Source organism: Cydia splendana, chromosome 10 (genome assembly GCF_910591565.1).
Source record: "Cydia splendana chromosome 10, ilCydSple1.2, whole genome shotgun sequence".
NCBI classification, from domain to species: Eukaryota; Metazoa; Arthropoda; class Insecta; order Lepidoptera; family Tortricidae; genus Cydia; species Cydia splendana.
Window position 1 is genome coordinate 16,216,828 of NC_085969.1, and position 22,912 is coordinate 16,239,739.

The window sequence follows — 22,912 nt, forward strand, 5'->3', positions numbered from 1 at the left end:
CTTTGCACGCCTGTGGTAAAACCAAAGTGGGATTTAGAAACGTACCTAAGTGGCAAAGAGTAGGATTTTAAAACGTACCTAAGTGGCAAGGAGTATGATCTCTTGATACAGTGTAGGTAGTTAATTAAATCTGTTTTCTTTTTTTTATCAATTGAATGTGGTATGTTTTAAAATTCAGTGCGAATAACATAAACAAATTAAACAACAAAGTAAACTAAACACTGTTCGAAATAACGGGACCCTTTATTGTCACCGTGACACGAAACTGACTGTGACTGTGACGTGTGTGTGTTGTCGGCTGTGTGTGTGTGTGCGTGTGCGTGTGTGTGGTATGAAATGCTACTGAAATCAATCATCATCATTATCTTCCTCGCGTTGTTCACGGCATTTTTGCCACGGCTCATTGGAGCCTGGGGTCCACTTGGCAACTAATCCTAGGAATTGGCGTCGGCACTAGTTTTTACGAAAGCGACTGACCTTCCAACCCAGAAGGGAAACTAGGCCTTATTGGGATTAGTCCGGTTTCCTCACGACGTTTTCCTTCACCGAAAAGCGACTGGTATTAAATATCAAATGATATTTCGTACATAAGATTCGAAAAACTCATTGGTAAGAGCCGTGGTTTGAACCCGCGACCTCCAGATTACAAGTAGCACGGTCTTACTGCTAGGCCACCAGCGCTACTCGCTTATGGTGAGACCAGTGCTTTTATATCATTTAGTTTTCGCCGACGATAACTAAACGGAACTTTAGGACCAGACGCTTATGTCGCTTATCTACTGAGTTTTGGTTTTAGCCCTTTTCGTTTACCTACCGTAATGTTTAACGTAGTTTCCAGAACTAAACTTGTGAGTCTGGGATTTAAACACACACACCACATAGATACCTATGTAGCAAAAGTTCTAGGGTAAACATAATCTATTTGATTTGAACTTGGAATTTTAGGGTATAGGAGGTTTTATTTTTCTAAATCTAATCGAAAAACAGGACTAAATTAAATATATTTGTCAATCATTGTAGCACTCTTGGTTATAGTAATAGTAGATTGTTAACCAAGGGTTGAAAGGCACCCATTTCTGTCGAGGTAGTTTGGCGCTCGAACGCAGTGAGAGCGCCAATAGTCCGAGACAGAAACGGTGCCTTTCACCCGAGTTAAACACTCTACTTTTCATATCGAATGCGAGGAAACCAAACAAGACAAGGCAATTTCGCAAAATCAGTAATTGAAGTACATAACAAACCTACGGCCATGATTTTTTCCTTAGGACTTACTTGCAATCGGAGACTTTACATGCGTGAAGATTAATCACCCCTAACGAAAATCATTTAGATTGCAATATTTCCGAAAACACACATTTTTTTACAAACTACAACAATTTTAAAATAATTTGTTCATTATAGTATGAAAATCAGCGGGATTGCCTCGTACTTTTTTAATTTTATACTTTTTCGTTCTAAAAGCCGCAACAGACTACCGGACCGCACCGCGACCATGGTGCGCCGCACCACGTCATAATATTATAAAAGTATTTTTAATATTAAATAACAATTTAATTAATAATATAAGAAACTTTTATCTTGTATTTTATTTTATTTTAATGAATATAGTTCTAAATAACTTTAAAAACCAATTTAATAGCGTACAAACGTTTAACTGTGGCTGTATAAGATTCTGCCTTTGCTCATTTACGCAAGCGTAAGGTTTAAAAAAATATTTTTGGTGTATTCCTTTTGGTTCCCGCTTTATGAAATCGAGTAAATAGAATTCAACGAAAGAAATCAAGAATAATTTGTTTTTAACAAATTACTTACATCATTTTTTATAAAAAAAGGATCAACGTGGGATTTGTAAAATTAAAGAATTACCAATTGTTCCAGACGAGGAAATAAAGACACTATTTTTCCATTTTGTTTCCACCCAGTTGTTCATGGTTCATGGGACGGGGACGCAGAGGAGTACACCACTTTTCTGCGCTAGAGCATAAACGTATCACTTTCTGCGCACCTTTTAGAACAACAACGACCCACTTTCAGAGCATGAGATATGAAAAAGTATTTGTAGGTACCTGCTGACCATCATTCGACACGAGTGCTATAGTAATAAAATTGCTAGAATAGTAGTGTGAGTCAATTTAGTGTAATTGGTACCTATATCTATCTAGTGTATGGAATATTGTGTAATTTTCCATAGCGTATAATTTTTTGTTCTTTAAATGTCATTTTCAGCTACTGCCATAGACAGTAGACAAGATGGCGCCGGTCGCTGCTGCAAAGGCTGCGTTCAGCTTATGATAGGGCCGTGTCGTACGGCTGCGTTCGTGGCCCACAAATGGTCTCGCCGGAAGATCAGCGCTGGCTCTCGGGTCAGTATTATGCTGAGGCGAGCCCATTTCGTGGTAAACTTTAACGCTTACCTACCAATTTTATTAATATTTGTAGTATTTAGTTATACTCTTGTATGTAATCTTAGTTTTAAGTTTATCACGAATAAAATGCTTGATTCTGATTCTGATTTTTCGAAAATAATTCTTTAGTAATGTTCTGCTTGCCTAGTAAGTCAAAGTTTAGAACATTTTATATGTAATATACAGTGTGGAAAGATAAGTCGGGCCCTGGAGGGAAACTACCTTAAATCCTTAAGCTGGCTCATTTTACTTAAAGGAGACATTCCTTTATTTTTAAAAAGAAATAAAACTGCATTCTAAGATTTTCTAAAACTCGCTTGCCTCGCCCGGGACTCGAACCGACTAAAAATTCCAAATAATAAACACTGGCAATTTTATTCTACGAGTCGATACAGTTAATGTTAATGATAACATTTCTTCAAGAAACATTAGGTCTTACACTCGTCTGTCGTACAAAATATCCATAAAATCTAATATTTAGTACTCAAGATTTTTTTAGACAAGCCAAATTGAAGAAAAAAAGAATAATCTTTGAATGCAGTTTTGTTTCTTTTTAAAAATAAAGGAATGTCTCCTTTAAGTAAAATGAGCCAACTCAAGGATTTAAGGTAGTTTCTCTCCAGGGCCCGACATATCTTTCCACACTGTATACATACATCAAGGTCTAGACACTCGGCAGAGATAACAATTACAGACGATTGGCAATGTCAGGAACACTCTTTGTTTGAACATCAATTAAACAAAAAAACATCAGATAACAAATCTACAAGTATTTGTAAATATAGATAAAATGTGGATAAGGACACCCTATTAAAAGGTGTAAGCGCGTGTACTGAGTGAGAGCGTTTTGTGCAGTTGTAGTGATAGTGATAAGCGTAAGCGTAATATTAAAGGTTTGTTTTAGTGTGAAAAACTTTTTTTAAGCTTCCCGTGGTTGTTAACAAATGAGACAAATATTTAAAATAGGTATCTCTTATTAAATATTAATCTCATTGCCAAATTTTAATAAATAAATAAGCCGAGTGATGTCTGAGTCAGTCGTAATTTTAGCTCCGGTTTGGTTTCAATTAGGTACCGCAAAATGGGGTGAGTAGGGATTACGAGGGCAGTTAGGTTATGAATGGGGTGAGGAGGGATGGTAGGGGGGTGAAATGGTATTTTTGGACCATAGTTATCACATTGTTACGTAATGCTATGTATTTGTTTAACTACCGGACGAAAATCTATGGCAAAATTGGGCGAAAATCTTTAGCAAAGAAATTGACATTAATAGAACATAAAACACGTACATATTATAAAGTAAACAAATAACTTACCTTAGTACATACCTATGCCATTTAACACATTTTATAGGCCGATATCGTACCTACTTTGGTGATTCTCTACGGAGCGAAACAAAATACTTGAATGCTGTCTACTAGAGACAGATGACAGACGTAAGATACCGTAATGGGATTGCGACGACATATAGTTCTATACGTCAGCCCAAACCCTGAGGGAAATCTACGACATACCGCAAGATGATAAAGTCTCAGATACATATACTCGTATACAGGAATGACAAATTCTAGATAGAGGTAGTATATAGATATTCTGAATTTAGATACTAAACGTTTGGTTCACTTTACTGGCATCGATAGAGATCAAACAATTTAAATATTTCCCGGTTTAAAGTCTTTGGTTTAGTTATTCATACTTATTCTGAGCGATTTATAACTATAATAACTATATTTGTACACATGATTTGCTGAGGTTAAATTCATAGACCTAGTGTTAAATCAGTTGGTTGAATAAAGAATAAATAAATTCTTTGTTGATCCTATCTAGTATTTTTTTTTTCATATAGGTACCTACTCCTATTTGTAGAACCACAAATTTTAAGAATGCCCATTCATCATATTTGGGACTTTGTGTATTGTCGATTTGAGTCATGTCCCGTAAAAATAGCAAAATATACATCATAAATCCAAAAATGTCTGTGCCAATAAAATATCTTTTGAGACTTCTACACAAGTTTAATATCATAATATTTACCAAATATTTTATCTGACCGAGCATTTTATACCTAGCATACCTAAAATTATATTCGTGTTCTACATGACCGCGCTCGACTATTTCAAAAGTTTTACATTTCAGGGGTCGAAGCATGGTATAATAATATACTCCGCCTGGTACTCTCTTCCCGTCTTTTCGTGGTCACGTGACTGACACAAGCCTACGTCATCATGCGACAGCGCTATATGATAATATGCGATAGCGCTATATAAAGTGGCAATGTTATTGTGACGTAGGCTTGTGTCACTCTGGGAAGAGAAGACCATGTTTTATTAGACTATGGGTCGAAGCAACTTTACCTAGTAGGTATGCAAAATGGCGTATGATGTGCTGCACTAAAATAGTCAGACTACATGCTTTTGTCAGTTACAGATTTGCCAGACTTGCTGTACTGGTCGATTATCTGCAAAGAGCACGTGATTATGATTTGCATTTATATTGTGCTTTGAATAGAGTGTACGCCAGCAAAATAGGAGCTCGTATTTTAGATAGTAATTTAAGCTCCAGCGAGTGTTAAATCGTCCATCATGGTCATGCTCCGCTTTGATAAAAACACATTAAATAAAAAAACTTAGGAAACTAAATAAATGTCATCCCACGTTATTCTGAAAAATGACCTTATTTTGGCCCATATTTTTTGTACTATTTCACATAATCATGACAAGATTGACAACATTACGTACAACACGTACTTTCTTCCTAGTACGTCCTTACTTAGGTACTTATTAATTATTCTACAAAATTGCTGGAACCTACTCGCTGACTAGTACTTACATGGCTTAGGTACATATTGTATGCAATTATGCATGAGTGGTTTCATTGTGTCTTACAGTTTCACTGTACATCATTTAACAAGGGTACTGAACTCTCACGTCAGTCTATCAGAATATCTTTGTGGGCTGTGTGTACAATACAGTGCAGTCATCCAGTTAAATTATTGGTTACTTACGGTTAATTAATTAAGCATATTGAATGGCGAAAATTGCTCTAGATACAAGTAGCATAGGATAGAGGAAGCTTTGAAGATCCTTGGAAGAGGCCTTTGTTCAGTAATATATGGCTTTCTGCTGATCGGATATATTGATATATATCTACCATCTCAAACTCGTTAGCTCGTTACTATGCATACACTTCGATTCAACATGTAAAGTCGATACCGTTTATCATAGAAGTACTTTAAGTTTATGGTCTTAGAGTTTGAGTAATTTAGTGCAGCAGGCGTATTATGGATCGTTTTGTTCACATTTATCCACGTGATAAAATAACTGTCACTTTTTAACTCTGCGGGATAGAAAGAGACGGACACCGTTTTATCACCCTGTCACGTAGACAAAACCGACCATCATATCCGTACAGAAGATGTGAATGCTTTGTGTTGGTGATAACAATATTGCGCTACAGGCACAGGGCCCGTATTTAAAAACAAATTCAATTGGGATAGTACCAATTGTATAGTAATTTACATTTTGAATAGCATGCAGAAGCAATTGGAAACTCGCTGTGTCTTGTAGATTAAGTTATCTTAGAGGCGCGCGTTTTCGAGCGACAAGTAAAATGTAGATAGACATTAGACACCCATAAACTTGAATACCCATGGGTATTCAAGTCTATTATATCGTTATCGTTAGGGATATTATATCGTTTTAACCAAGTTATAACCTTATTTTCGCTTCCTTAGTTTGATATTTATTTTTCCAAGCTGCAAACGACATTATTAAAAATGTCACAATATATATTCTTGTCCTCATAATGCCAACTTGGCACCATTGCGACTTTTCCTCCGAAAAACAAAAAGAAAGAACCGACCTGCAAAATGAAATATTTTGAAGTTAACGGACACGTTTTCAAGCTACCTTTGCTATAAACTAGCGTCTTTTGTTTCTCTGAGTTATTACATTTTGCTTTTGAACACTTCTGCTTTCAAGAAATTAGAGCTTTAGAAATGCACCAATTGAATTGGCACTTAATACATATGTGTTTAAGTTGAATTTACAATGTTCGTCCTTGCGACTTAGTTCGTTCTAGTTCATAGACGGCGATGTGTCTTTGTGCGGTAATACTCTGTGGTCGGTCAAGGTGCAACGCTCATTCGTCTCAATTACTCGTTCGTCGCACGAATGCAGGCAGAATGTCGTATATTCTGGCGTCGTATTCTCATTTCTTGCGTGAGCGTGGCTCAGTATGGGTCCTGGGTGCCAGCGTAATGTGACCTGCAGGCGTAATATAGATCGCATTATCCACATTTACGTGACGGACACCGTTTTATCACTCTGTCAAGTAGACAAAAACGACCATCATATCCGTACTGTACCCGTACTATGAGTCACTGACAGTATCAACTCAAAACTTACATAAGTATGCCTATGCTAGCGTCTACGTAAATAACTTTCTATACATCTCGCTCGCACAAATATGCAAGTACGAGCGAGATGCATAGAAAGTAAGTTACGTTCTCGATAGCGTTTATGTCAGTGCCAAATTGGTGGTAGCCACACTGGAGATGCGTAACAACTATATTAGTCCGGCTCACCTTGCTCTGTAAGTGATCGAAATGACTTAGATGTTACTTAGTTACATGCGACATTGTTCTTTTAGGAATGTAGATGCACGTGCTTCCAGTGTATTATAAAGTGATCACGTGTACATGACTAATAAGTTGTGTTTAACACATCGAGATAATTACAGTACAGTCAGCAGCAGAAGTTGCTAAGCGGGCGAGGTGTTCAAAATGATCTTGACGCGACTTTATTGTTAAGAGAATAAGAGCGTGTCAAGGTGATTTTGAACACCTCGCCCGCTTAGCAACTTCTGCTGCTGACTGTACATTACGATTAGGTAGGTATTCCACCGTGCTAAAATAATCTGTCTTGTATATGAAGTTGATACGAGTTCACTGGGCTACTGAATATTAACCTCTCGTGTGCCGTGATTATTTTTTTCTTATATTAGGTCCTTACCTATGAAATTGGCGTTTTTGTTCATAGATATAAGTCTGATCCTAGTTTTTTTTTTTTTACAAAAGTACATACACAATTACAATAAAACTACAGTGCACTCAATAAACAACGATTTTACATACAATTAATTGTTATTTTTTATTGTTAAGTGTTCAGAATTAAGCCTTGAAAATAGGTCTTTTCATGTGCTGTCGGTTCGAGTATTAAAATTACTTATATTTTTCTAATGGTACCAATTTTCAAGAAATGGAGATATTGAAAACATACCTTAAAGGTGTCAAAAATTACTGGAAAAATTTTGTTTGGTTTGAATTAGCCATCAAAAAAATATCCGCAAAATTAATTGTATGGAAATTCGTGTTTCGTTCAAATTCTCCGAACAAAACGCCAATTTCATAGGTAATGACCTAATATTTTCCTCGTACGCGGATTCGCGCTCTGGCATACGAGGGCTTAATTAAGCTTAGTCATGTATCTTTGTTCGATCTTACTAGAGGTTGGTAGCTATATAATTGTTATGTTTTTAAAGCACTAGTAACCAAGGACAAGCAGTAAGGTGTACCTTTAGCTTCGTTTAGGTCGTTTGAGACAAAAATTTCTCGGAACTTGTGCAATATCAATATCATTGATATTTACCAGTTGCTTTTCGGTGAAAACAATAATTGTGTTTAAGTCCCCAATCCGCTAGCGTGGAGATTGTGCCCAGCAGTGGGACGTACTTAGGCTAGTGATGACAAACCGCCCGATTCGAACTTTAAGATACGTCAATTAATAGATCTAGAGACGATAATGGATCAGTGTCTAAAGTGACGTTTTTGTTTGAAGAATCGTCACATTTGACACTGAAATATCCAATCCATATCGTTTCTAGATCTATTAATTGACGTATCTTAAAGTTAGATTCCGCCGAATGTCTCTTAATTTTTTGCAGTCAGATTCTCTATAGGTCGCAAAAGCATGTACTAGTATTAAGTTACTTAAATAATATTAATTTCATTTCATAAATGTCATTGAAACTCTAGTTCATTAACTCGAGTGAAAAACTTTGATAGTCTTATCTTTAGTTGGCGGGCCTCAATGAATAATGGAATACTATAAATACCAATGCTCTTTTGTTATGAAAGGTGACTGTAATCTGAACAGTTTCAACTTCTAATTTTGTTTCTAACAACCCACGCAGTTAACTAAATTAATTAAAAGAAAGAGCTCACCGTAAAAATAAATGCAGATTTGCCTCAATTTTTATTCAATTTAAATAAGATCTGAGTTAAAAAGAAATTGAAATATGCGTAGGTATTTATTAAGATTGTTACCTGGAACACGTCAAATCACTCGAGGGCCAATTCGACTGAAGAGAATTTAAACTGTCGTGACCCATACTAAAATTAAATTAATCAATTTTTAATTCTGCATTTTTTGATAACTCGCGCGACATGTTTCTAGCTCTCCATTTTCGAGCACTAACAGTGCATAAGCAGCACTTTAATTCGAGGAAGTCAAATTTTGCAATTCGAATTCGGTCTGTATCAAGTCGTCATTTAAAATTAATATAACACAGTTCGGCCTTTGTCAACTACTAGTATCATAAAAGCACTAGTAGTGGCTGCCTATATGCTAACTACATTTTAATTTCGATCAGGATAAGAAATGCATAAAGTTTAGTGGCGGTAATATAAGTACCTACTTGAACTTTGTATATCTACTTGTATAATAGTCGCGCATAAACTGACTTTGGCCGTTGTTTATTCAGTGGGAGGAGGCGCTATTAAGAGCAGCTTCGCACTACGTCCGATCCGAATCCGATCCGAACCCGTGAAAATATGGTCCGTAGTAGCCGTAGAACTATTTCTACGGTAAGTTACGCACCGCACACGTTGAATGACGGAAAGAAATCGGATGACGGAGATCGGATCTAGTGCGTAACTTACCATAGAAATAGTTCTACGGCTACCACGGACCATATTTTTAAGGGTTCGGATCGGATTCGGATCGGACGTAGTGCGAAACCGCTCTAACACTGTTGTTTTACATTTTCCGGTTTCCGCATTTTGCTGGTCATCTGAGTTATTGTCAGTGTTATTGGTCGTTAAAAACAAAACAAAATGAACGTCGGAAAAATTGTGTTCGGGAATATTTAACTGCGAAATATTTTGTTATCTTTGACGGCACTTTTGCCAAAAATTTGCTTCTACTTTTGATGAGTGGTGCTATTTTAATATTCCGAGGTTTTCTGAGTATAATCCCTTATAAGTATATTCTTGATTGCTTTTACACATTAAATAATATATTCTCAATAATTATTATAATTTAAAAATGTACATATTGTAGGTAATCTCTGTAATTATTCTAGGTCAACTTAGTTTCCATTTCAATATCCCAAAGAATTATTAACGCTACCGTATACTACCGCAATAATATACCGCAATACTGGCAAATTTGGTAAGCCCAGTTCGGACCACATTAAGACAAATGTCCGAAAAAGGTTGCCGTTTAACGCCCACTCATTAAAAACACCCGAAATAACCAGGCATCATTGAAAACGAATGCCCCATTTCAGTTTAAAAGTGTAATTTGAGCTTTTTATATGCAATAACAGAAATAAAGGTCTGAATTAGGCTCAGGTCGGTCATGAAGCCTTTCCGTGGACAGACCGGGTTAGATATAGCGCCCAAGCGGCATATTATGTGTACTGTAATATTTTATATCCAGTTGAAGAACATTTTTTTCATTTTTTTTGCATTGTCGCTTTATAGCGATAAGTCCGCCTGTTGTTACCTACTCATTTAAGTCCTGTCTTTTTTTGTATTATGTACTTTTCTTTAGTAGTGCACAATAAAGAATTTTATTATTATTCTCTGTATTCATCTTAGGTCTTAGGTTAGGGTTTTATAATATGAATATAAAAGTAAAATATAAAAACACTTACAAAACAATAAAAAATACATATAAACACATTATAAAAAACCTAACCCAGGGTGCCGCCGGCAGCGGGGCAAGGCCCAAGCTACCGGTGGTCAGGGCTGCAGAGAGAGGAACCGTGTCCAATATCACCGCCTTCTTATTATTATTTGTATCTCCGTTTTAAAACTCTCGGGTCTTTCGAGCCCGGTCATTTATAAGGCGTGCGTGGGGATATGGATCCAACACGTAGAGGCCGTTATTATTATTATTATTGTCAGAGCACATATCTAGATAGAATAGCCCATATAATAATAGTTACGCTACAAATCGACTTAGATATACCTCGCACTAACATGAATGCCTAACAGAAAATAACGCAGATAATCTTTATTTAACGCGCGTAACTTATTATACTTCAATTAAAACTCTCTGTGCATTGTGTGAAATGGAAAATATAAACAAAAAAAGCTTAAGTAAGGAACTTTAAAGTTAAGTTATAAACGCTGTTGTGGGACCTAATTAATGTAATCCCCTGACCACTTCAGCGTCATAACAATTAGACCTACGCAAGGAGCTTTACTGGCTCAGATAAGCGCAAATAGGTTTATTTGGGATTAGATGGTGAAAATGTTGAGACCGACATAGCAGACCAATATTTCTAATGCACAATATAATTGAGAAGTAACTTGTTTCTTCTCCACTATTCTACTACTTTAGAGAACTATTACTACACTACAGAAGGGCTAAGATGGCCGGCTCTTTATCATTTGTCACCATGCTTGTCACGTTCTAACAAGTATGTAAGTGCGAAAGTGACGCATGACATGACAGGTGATAAAAACGCGACCATGATACCGCTGCAGAACGAGGTACGAGTGAGATGTGATAATTAAATAAGATAAGAATAAAGTTCGTTTTAAAGTTTCAATAAAGCTAGCATAGCGTAAGTGATAAAAGTAAAATCTCATAATAAATGTAACTTGGGTTCTATACACATTATACAGATGTAGTGCATAATTGTTTTCTATCGTCTTTCCTCGGAAATAGCAAGAGACGTTTGTACGTTTCCGTGAAAAAACGATAGAAAATAATATATGCACTACATCGGTATATTATTATGAGCTCTTAGTATGTAAGTTGGACTTTCTCTCATACGTCATGTCATCAACTTATCGATCATCGAGTCAGCCCTCTAAGATAAGAATTATCACGTCAAAAGCAAAGGATATTTTTTTCACAAATCACAAAAATCAATTACCAATATACATAAAATAAATCTTCAGTTATAAATAGTCTTACTTAGGACACAACTGTACATTTAATTTTCATCAAGACTACACAACGTAAATACCTAACAAAATTTTACTAAACTACAACTTAAGAATCCATAATGTCAAACAAACCTGCTGTCGCACTCTCCAGGACTATTCTCTGTTCGCACCGCAATCCAACCGTGCCTTCAGGTGTTAAATATCTCACGAAGATTTAATATTAGAATATGTAAATGTGGGGACACCATGGTAACGTCTCAGGCAGCTTTGAGACTTACCCCCAACGCTTTAGCGGTCCCAAGGGCTACTAGACTAAGCTACTTGATTGGATTTGTTTCAATCCTTAGGCCGAAAAATAAACTCGGTAAGCCGCAATCCAGTAAATTCTCGTTTGCGTTGCGGGCTTAAGGTTAAAGTTTAAGCACAGGTAGTGGGAGGAGGGATCATTTCAATTGACCTCCATGTTAGCGCTATATGTGATAGCAAAAATCAGTCTCTACTGATGAAAATCAAACGAGCCTTCTAGCCTCTACTCATTTACTCAATCAATCGTACATAATACCAATTTCGAAACGCCGATATACCAGTTTCACACAATCGGTTTGGTAAGAACCAACACACGTAGGTAAATTCAAATGAAATTGAAATTCAAAACTAAAAGCAGTAATTTGTTAATCTGTAGGGTAAAAAAAAACTTGAATCTACATCTGATGAATTGAAAAACAGGCCTATTCGGATTTCGAGATAATCACAAGATCTTGAGACGATTTAGAGATCAACTAGATCTACATTAGATATCGACTAGATGCGACTTGGATATCTAACTGCCGTATTCGAACTTCAAGATATTTACAAGAGACGACACGTACTAGATCCATTCTAGATACGTTATAGTTTAGATATCAACTAGTTCTCTTTTGCAGCGCAATTCGGGCAACCAATGTCACTTTTACGTTAGATAGAGTAAGATATCTATTAGATGTGAATTGGATCTCTAAGTCATATCCTGTGGAAATCGTTCAAGAGTATCTCCAGAATCGCGCAAATGTCAAATTTGACAGGTTAGATCTTAAACATATCGTTATCGTATCTTGGTGATGTCTAAAAGATATCTAATAGATGTCTATTTCAAAATCTGAATCGGGCCTTATGTCATAACTTGTCGAAATCGTTCAAGAGGACCTCCAGAATCGCGGAACCGTGAAATTTGACATATCTATCTTACAAATATCTTTAAATTATCCGTATCGTAACTTGTTGAAGTCTAGTAGAAATCTACTTCATTTTCCGAATCGAGCCGTAGGTCAGAGTAAATAAAACGGTGTCAATATCAAATTGTTGAAGACACAAGTTCAAGTTCAAGCCCATTCTGTTTTAAAAAAATGATATGGATCTATTTATTGTAATATGACCTTGAGGCCAATTTAACTTATATTTTGACATCGAAATGATGTCTGTTGCTTATCAATTTATACATCGGGGTTTTCGGTGCGGGAATGATTTCGTGTATTTATAACTTTTTTTATTGTAAAATAATTACCAAACTATGAATTAAACGTAGGTAGTAAGGTCGAAATGTGCTTAGAAATGTTAAATTAGTATCATTTTTTACAGTTTTTACCTGTTATTTGGCTAGTGTAAAACATTCCCGCACCGAAAACCACGATGTATGCTTATCATTCGCCCGTGCGTGTTGCTTGCGCCAATTTATGTACATATGTGCCAAAATGCACGCGCGAATGATAGATTTATAACAAACCGGCATTTAGATTTGAAAATATACGTTTCGATTTTGACTATTGGCGTTTTCTATCAACGATTGCCATGCGTAGGCCACCAGATGACACGACTCAAGGTCGTTAACAAATAAGATCGAAATACGAGTACTGTCAAATTCTTAAAACATAATCAGCCGCCTTTCGTAAGGCACCTAAATTCATTCTTATCCCTTTGCCTCGTAGGTCATTTTTACTGCAAAAAGATTGCCTATAAAGCAGTAATAGTTTTCCCATATATCAGCCTCTTTCGCTTCGAAGTAAGTTTCGATGGAGAGGTTACTTATATTATGTTTTAAGCTCTAGCTATTATTCAAAGGAACGTAGGTACACGTTCCTTTGAATAATAGCTAGAACTTACCTATACTATAATAGTAATGAAACAAAAGCAATTTGGAATACAAGGTTTTTGAAGATTCAAACGATTTTGTTAATATACACAATATACAGGGTGGAAAGGCACGACGATCCTTCCCGGAAGTATTAGGTCGTTTAAGTGATACAGAGACTATTGGTAATGGTAAGAATCGTTAATTGAGTAAAAAATAAAAATTGCAAAAATACTACTTTTTAACTGTGGTGATAAGCCTATAGCATGTGCACATGACGGCTAGATTAAGGATCTCCGTCGGGAAAGCTCGGGACTTTACACTTTTTTCCGATCGTTGACAGTATCGCAATGATGTATGAATGACGCATAAATGTCAAATAAATCAAATGCATGCAAAAATATTACAAACAATTTTATTACTTTCTTAGATAATTACTTTTTTCCAATATTTAATACTATCTTCTTTTCACATACGGTGTTCAAATGTACCTCCGTGTATTACAACGCCGCCGCAGCCCGTACCCGAGTATGTCGATGCACATGCGATATAGTGTATGCTCTTCGTCATTTATCCTCCGCAGAAAGCACCAATTAGCCTTTGTCTCATTTCGTCCGCAGTTTCACATTCAGTTTGGTTTGGTACACCATATCTTTTACACAGCCCCACAAATTTAAATAGCCACGAGCATCTAACATTTTTATTTGAAGAATATGACATTCAATAAGTATAGTTCAATGAAAATTTAATTTCAAACATCAGACGTCTTGTCTATTTCCTACCACGCAAGAAGGTTTGTTAGTTTGGTATTGAAGAAGTATTTATTATTGATTTATTCTTAGTATTTCATTTTTGCAAGTTCATTTGGTGCAACTAACACAACCTACATGTAATTTTTAATTATTTTAGATAGTTTCCAATTATTCGAAAATAATTTTGTGAAACGTGTTAAGAAACTAAAACCTTTTTATCAGTCAAGGAAACCAGAGATATTTATAAGACGATTGCGTACTTTTGAGTGGTTGTCAATGTCACCATTTGAACTGTCGTTGTAAACAATGTTGTGGTTAGTATTATTAATATTAAGGAATAACATAACTATTTCATTCAAGTATTGAACAAGTGGAACCACTAAGAAAGCGAAAATCCTGCAATGATTCTTACCGTGCTGTAAGCAGACCTAAAAATGGTTAGATGGCAACAAATTAGCATAATTTCCTGTCGAATACTGATTGTTTACAAGTAAGTTCATTGACCCTGTCACCTGTTAGGGTTAGAACAAAGTAGTTTTTTGCGTGGATGTTTAAAAGGTCATAATTTAGAAACGGTTGCCCATATTAACATAGTTTCTATGGAGAAAATATAGAGCTTAGGCTAAACTATCTCCCATTTCCGGAAAGGATCGTCGTGCCTTTCCACCCTGTATATTAACTTTCTTTATATGTACTTATTTTAATATCCACGAAAACATTTTATTAAACAAGTTTATAATAAAGTTTTAAAACATGCTACCCTTGTTATTATTAGATGGTCGGATTAAAAGTATTATTTTTATAACCCGTATCATAATTGCTATTTGTTTGACATCTCAGTCATTAAAATCAGCTCATAGAATAAGAATAGAAACAAACATACACGAGGTCAGGCTTTGTCTGCTATAAATAATTATAACCCTTTTTAACCTAAACCGTTTCGATTAAAAATAAATAACCATTACGTAATTTAAAATTAAAGACATACTATAAACATCAAACGAGTAGGAGTGACGTTAAAACTTTAAAAATATGTAACTGATTTTTTTGACCTCCTCCCCACCTAAACGTGTGATGTAATTCATTTAATTAATGGATGACCATATAGTAGACCTAACTCGTTGAACCATAGACATGTGGCCAAAAAGGCCAGTCCGCCACAACCCCTTGCCTACAATCATAAAAACAAAACTTAGGTAAATATATCTTAATTGACGAATAAACAAAATATAAGTATATATTTGTGGACAATAATATATGTACATACCTATATACCTATAAAGCTAGCTTCAAATATCAGGAAATGTAGACGGTTTTTTGTGTGGTCTCGAAAAAAACTTCCCGCTAATTATTTTGAGCTATTAAAGATTTCTTGAAAACACAAACTGCATTTACAGTTTATGAAACACGTATAACACGGGCTATAATAGTACATTCGCAACTCGTGTCGATTTAAAACACTCCCTTCAGTCGTGTTTTAATTTAGCGCCACTCGTTTAGAATTTTCTATTGTGCATTAGTGCGGTAAAGTAAACATTTGTACTATAATAGTACATTACGATACAAGTGCGATAAGTAGGAAATTCGAAACGAGTGGCGATAAATTAAAACACGACCGAAGGGAGTGTCTTAAACCGACATGAGTTGCGAATTACCTATTCGCACATATATCGTACAACGTTTTACAGTACATATGTGACGTTCCACGGGAAAAGGTACCTTATGAGGGTTTCTAGTTTCGGAGATATTAAATGTTTTGTAAAGAGGTGAAAAAATGCTCAATTTTTTTTTATTGTGTGATCTGAAACCTTAATGCGTAACGTTTGTTTACCTGTTTTTATTTTTGTTATAAGTTAGTTATAAGCCTAGTAATGTCGTCTCAGAGTTTAGTAGAAAAGGTACCTTATGGAAAAAAGATTGAAAATTCCCAAAAAAACTAGTCAATACGGGGAAAGAAGTTTGGTAGAGAACTGTATTAGCATTCTGCAAAACTAATTTGATAATTTCAGTTCTGGTTGGGGCGCCTCGCAAATATTATAACCGTACATAGACCGAAATCACAAATCCAAGTAGACTGCTATTATACCAAAGTTACTCTCGTCAAGTCTTTCTTAACTAGAATAATCTTCATTTGGTTTGGTCGCATGCAGTAAATCAGCCATTGGTTTGCTGAAAAATGCCAATACCCGACGCATTACCTTATGGAATATCTGAGGTCATTGAACCTCAATGCCGCTTATCTTCAATAGCAACCGAAATATATTATTGATAAGAAATAGACGATTTATACCATCTTAACCCCAAAATATTATTAGTTTATCCTAACTGTTCCATCATCATCATGCCTCATCATGTAACTTGACCACAAGGTACCTTTTCATTACATACAAATTATTGGTCTTTTTTAAGATTATTATGACGAAGAACTAATTAAATTGGGGGCAGTTTAATGTAAATTAATATTTTCTATTCATAAAAGATAAACTATAATATGATTGATATTTTGTAGTGATGTATTATTAGATTTATTTCCATAAGGTACCTTTTCGTAAATGTATGGAGCAAATACTGTTATTGTTATGTAAGTTTAAAGTGGCATAAGGGGTTAAATATAGTATTTAGTTGGGGTTTTAGGATTTATTTCATTTGAATGACAGAATTTCTTTCATATGTGCTCAGAAAAATTGATTGTGTGTCACATTAAAAGTAAAAATATTCAATTTTGTGATTTTATATGAAAAAGTCAGAAAATACATTTTCACCTCTAAATCGGTATTGTTTTTTGCTTAAACTGTCTGTCAGTGTCGTTTTCTAATAGATAAAATTTAAATCTTGAGAGCTCATTGCAATCAATCGTGAAAATGAAATAAAACTTTATTTTCAAGAGATTGGTTAGTATACACATAAATCAGTCGATATCAAAAGTTTCTATTTGCATTACAGAACAAGTCGCAATATTTTTTTAATCTCAGATATATAAGGCATTATTATTTGTAGTCAACTATGTAACTTACTTCAGGAACATAGTTTTTTAGGCGGCTAAACTTAAAACTTCTCTATCGTAAAGTTGCTCATTTCACAACATTATTTTCAAAAAATCATATCTCTGTAACTACGCAACCTAGAAGGTTGATCTTTTGTGTTATCGATAGGTTATTTATTGTAGATTACTGGGGTATGCATAACTCCATACCCGCCATAAGGTACCTTTGACCGTGGGACGTCACATATGGCCATTTAAATTTTCGACATAGCTACGTAATGTGCTAATTATCGCACTAGTGCGGTAAAGCAGCCCCACTGTAAAATACCATTCTTGTGCTAAAATAAAAAAAGGTTTCCTATCTCCCTCCCGATCTTTATAAATAGAGCTTAGTTTTTAGGTATTTTTATATTATTAAGGCAAAATTGAGTGATCGCGAGTCTTTTCGCCCTGTGATGTTCAGGCGAGATGCGTGTTACCTACATTGATTTATAGGTCCTAAAGGGACATCCCATAAACTAAGAGCTAGTCACTATTTTGTGTGAAATCTAAAACCCTGAAGTGTCGGGACTTTGGATATGAGATCTCATCCACGTGAAATCTGTCGGGATATACATACATATTTAACCTTATCATAACTTTTTTGAGACCTCAAAATGCGGAGTTTCTCTTTTCCCCGATTTCTCAAAGACGAATGGACCCGTTTTGATTTTATTTTTGTTTTCAAGGGTTTATTTAATATCATACTTGGTCCAATTGTTATCACTTCAAGGTTCTGTTGATGAAACCCGAGATAAATCAAGGGAACTCTTAAAATTTTTATATGTAACTCATGAATTTGCTCTCAAAATCGACATTGGTAAAGAGGAACTGCTTAATAGAGACCAGAAAATTACGGTTTAATGTCTTGTGAAGTCGAGTCCTTATTTTAACTTGAATCGGTGTCAGCTCCTAGTTTATATTCAAACTGTCAACAGAATTGAGACAAAGTGACTATTTTCCTTTTGCTGAATTCACCTATTAATCAAAAACGAAAAACTCAACTTGGATTCGAGTATTGGACAGAAGAGCTAAATCGGATAGGTACCTATTTTTGGATTGATATTGTATCCACGAATCTGGTTCCAGAAAGTGAGAAAAATTTATTGGTTGTTAAATATAATATTGAGCTTAAGTTCGCGTTATTCTTGTTATATTTAATTCTAATTAGTAATTTGAGAGCTCAGGTAAACCCGATACGTTTATGTCAATTACGCTTATGTTTACCAAACGTCAAAATATTCCTAAAGTGAATTTTGAAATTTGAAAATATAAGACAAGATTTGAAGCTAGTATTGGTTAATATCAGAATTCTGCGGACATAATAGGGAAATGTAAATCAACCTTTAGAAAATAAAATACTACGTAATGCAAGAAAAAAAAGTTAATTCTCTTTCACTGACTTGAACTTAAATCTTCTTGCAGAATTCTTCAACCTCGTTCCCTCCTTCGCATTAATTTTATTTTTCATTTGTTTTTTTTCAGGGTGCCAATGTGGACAAGCGAACGCTAGCGAGCGCTGAGCTGCGAAAGCAGCGTACTTTCAGCGACAGGTCTCAGCTGAAATATGCCAGACGCTTGGTTGTCAAGCTTGGCAGCGCTGTGATCACGAGAGAAGACGCCAATGGTCTGGCTCTAGGCCGTCTAGCTTCTATTGTTGAACAGGTATGTTTTTTTTGTCGCGATAGCACTGAACAAGATGAGTAGCCAGATCAGTGCCCCAAACGCGTTAGTTCCGCGGAGCATTATTCCCGGTCGCATTTTTCCCCACTAGCGTTAGTTCCTCGTAGCATTATTCCCGGTCGCATTTTTCCCCACTAGCGTCAGTTCCGCGTAGCATTATTCCCGGTCGCATTATTCCCCACTAGCGTTAGTTCCGCGAAGCATTATTCCCGGTCGCATTTTTCCCCACTAGAGTTTGTTTTCGTTCATAGATGTCACCATTATCATGTGTTCACCGGCGAGCTACTCAACAAGATGCGTGTCGTTTTTTAATATTCCTTTATATATTTCTTAGGTTTTATTAGGCGGAGTTTTCAATTGATTACAATTCGAAGAATAGTTTCTTTCTTCGTTTCTATGATAATTATGCAATTTAATGACAAGGTGTCTTGACCTTATGGGTGTTATATGTGGTGTAGTTATGTAGTATTACTAAAGTAACAAATAAGCCACAATTATATGTTTATGTTGTTTGAATTATATGTTTGTTAATTGTTTGTTTGTTCTATGTTTCTTTTTGTACAATAAAGTGTTGTACTACTACTACTATATTACAGCGAGATGTCATTTAGAAATCAAATTAAGATTATAGCCAAGTAAATCACATCCGCTCCTTTTAAGTAGTTACATTATGTAGGTTATGCGGTACTGAAATTGTTATTAAATAAAATAAATAAATAAATAAAAATAAATATTAAGGACATTTTCACACAAATTGACTAAGCCCCACGGTAAGCTCAAGAAAGCTTGTGTTGTGGGTACTCAGGCAACGATATATATAATATATAAATACTTAAATACATAGAAAACAACCATGACTCAGGAACAAATATCTGTATCATCATACAAATAAATGCCCTTACCAGGATTCGAACCCGGGACCATCGGCTTCATAGGCAGGGTCACTACCCACTAGGCCAGACCGGTCGTTATTTAATAGCGAAGTTGTTTAAAACAGAGAGTAAAATATAAAAACATATTGTAGTGTAAACCACAGTATAAATCGCAACAAAAATACCACATAATACCTCAAATAGTTATAGCTGGAAAGAATCTGTCATAGACGGTTCAATGAACTAAGTTTTTCAGCGTAAGTAACTAAATATGGTTGATTATTATAGGTATCTCGGTGTCCTTAAACTCTAAGAGCTAGACATTATCAATAGTCTTTGTTGTCAAATTAGAAGCAAACAAAAGAACAGCTGCGACTTCTGACAGCTGCCATTAAACAGAAATGTTAATATATTTTTCCTTTTCAAGAATGATCGCAAAATTCTTTTTTCACCTCAGCAAATCGAACAAGGGTACTTTGCTTCTTAAAAACAGTGAGCAAAATGCGATTTTGCTCACTGAGTCATTTTGTCTCACTCAGTGAGCAAAATCGCATTTTGCTCACTGAGTTGACTCATTCAGTGAGCAAAATGCGATTTTGCGCACTGAGTGAGACAAAATGACATTCAAGTGACCTTTATAGTCAAATGTCATTTCAACATGCGGGGTCTAATACAAGTTCGATACTTGGGTTCTATTATCTCTGTCCCTCTAGGTATGTTCTCACCGCTTAGGGTGAAAAATTTTGTGTACTACACGAGATCAAAGTTATTTACATCTCGTGCGCTTTTGAATCCCTTACTACGCTCAAGATTCTAATTTAGATTCACTCGCTACGCTCGTGAATCTATTATAGAATCTTTCGCTTGCACGGGACTCAAAATAAGCACTCGAAGAAATATCAAACTTTGATCTCTTGTTGTACAAATAACTATTAAAGAGCAGTGGGTGGCTGACTTTTTGTTTGAGCTTCTCGACGGATTTGTGCACAGAAAATCCGAAAAGGATTCAATCCTGTTTTGCACTAGCTACGGACTTTGACTTTATTATTCCTACGTTAATTATAATAATTTAGAGAAAATATTGAGAGAAAACATTTTGCAATCGACTGTTGTGTACCTATTGTAATTTTTCACTTAAACTAACTGTATCCAACGCGTGTTCTACACGTGTATGGATGAAGCTGAAATTCGTTTGTAGGGACACATAATGACATTTTGTATTAACTTGTAACTACTATATATATTCATATTCGTCTACATATCCATTTAATTTTATTATTTTACAAAGTAATTTATTATGCAAATTAATGAATGAAATTTCAATAAACAAAGATAAGCGACGGTAATTTTGTGCCTTATTATTGATACATTAGATTAATATTTTCGTGTTCTATTGAAAAACTCCCTATAAAATATAAAAGCTTTAAATACCTATACCAACACTCCAGAGCATTATTCAAGAGTCATCATCATATATTTAAGAGTATGACTCTTGTCGGTGGAGCAATTTCCATGTTTGGCGGTCCTCTGCCTTCTCTTTGACAACCTGATACGACACCACGTTGATCTTTTCCTTTATTTGATCCATGTACGCTCTCCTTGGACTTCCCTTCTTCCTGTTTGCTTCAACTACTTACCTAGGTAGGTATTCAAGAGTACCTACCTCAAATTACAACTTGTCTTTATTGCATAGGTAACAAACTAATTTAAGTAGACCACCACCGGCAGTCTTATCGCTCAAAAGGTTTTAGGTACCTACTTATAAAAATATGTGAGAACACTAGGTTATGCCACAACTTATGCACTTTCCTTATCCTCAGGTAGCAGAATGCCACCACGAGGGCCGCGAGTGCATCATGGTGAGCAGCGGGGCCGTGGCCTTCGGGCGGCAGAAGCTGACTCATGAGCTGCTGATGTCCATGTCTATGAGGGAGACGCTCTCGCCCAGCGATCACACTAGAGAGGTATATAACTTACCTACTTGTATCTACTGGTGGTCATTTCCATTTCTATTCATCTTGATACTTGAATTAACTTTGTTTTTGTAACAAAATTACATCAAGGGCAGCCGCGACGTCCCGTTCAGACTGTATGGATGCTACTGACAAAATAGCGGCGCATCCGTGGTATAATAATATACTCCGCCTGGTACTCTCTTCTCGTCTTTTCGTGGTCACGTGACTGACACAAGCCTACGTCATCATGCGACAGCGCTATATGATAATATGCGATAGCGCTATATAAAGTGGCAATGTTATTGTGACGTAGGCTTGTGTCACTCTGGGAAGAGAAGACCATGTTTTATTAGACTATGGGCGCATCCGAAGCAAATCGTTGTTGCCAGCTTGTTGTAGGTATCTGCTACTTCTATGTGTGCGTGAAGTGTTGAACGAATAATACCTACTGGTGCAACTGTTATTTTTGGTTGCTAGGCCTTGCTACTCACTGGGACTTACAGGCCTCACCTATCTTAAGTATGACCCACGCTAGACCGGGCCGTGCCCGGGCCAAGGCTTCTGACATGTCATTTTCTATGACAGCTGATCGGTGATCACGTGGTACTTTCCATAGAAAACTAAGCGCCGGAAGCTCCGGCCCGGCATCGGCCCGGTCTAGCGTGAGTCATCCTTTACTCAAAATGTTCAATTTGAATGACAAATTAAAACTTACAAAACACACACACAAAAAGTGCCCACCATGCCTGCAGCTTTGGCTAGGCGCGGTGGAATGGCAGTTATATCTGTTACGCATGGTGGAGTAGAGTTTTATATGGTGTCATGAGTAAGACTTTTATTTAACTGAGTTGAATAGACCCCTGACAAATTGAAAATTAATAACAGAATAGATTTCAATAAACCTGTCCTTGCTTTATAAACCGGAGAAGTCACTG

The 22,912-nt window shown here is 35.9% G+C and overlaps 1 protein-coding gene across 3 annotated transcripts in view; it reads left to right on the top strand.

Moving 5' to 3' along the window:
* The window catches only part of LOC134794383 (delta-1-pyrroline-5-carboxylate synthase), a 62,626-nt gene that overhangs the window by 15,840 nt on the left and 23,874 nt on the right, over positions 1-22,912 (top strand). For all 3 annotated transcript variants that reach the window (XM_063766188.1, XM_063766186.1, XM_063766187.1), the window contains 2 exons: positions 18,953-19,132; positions 21,843-21,986. In XM_063766188.1, coding sequence (XP_063622258.1) covers positions 18,953-19,132; positions 21,843-21,986 — 324 coding nt within the window. The remainder of the gene's footprint in view (positions 1-18,952; positions 19,133-21,842; positions 21,987-22,912) is intronic.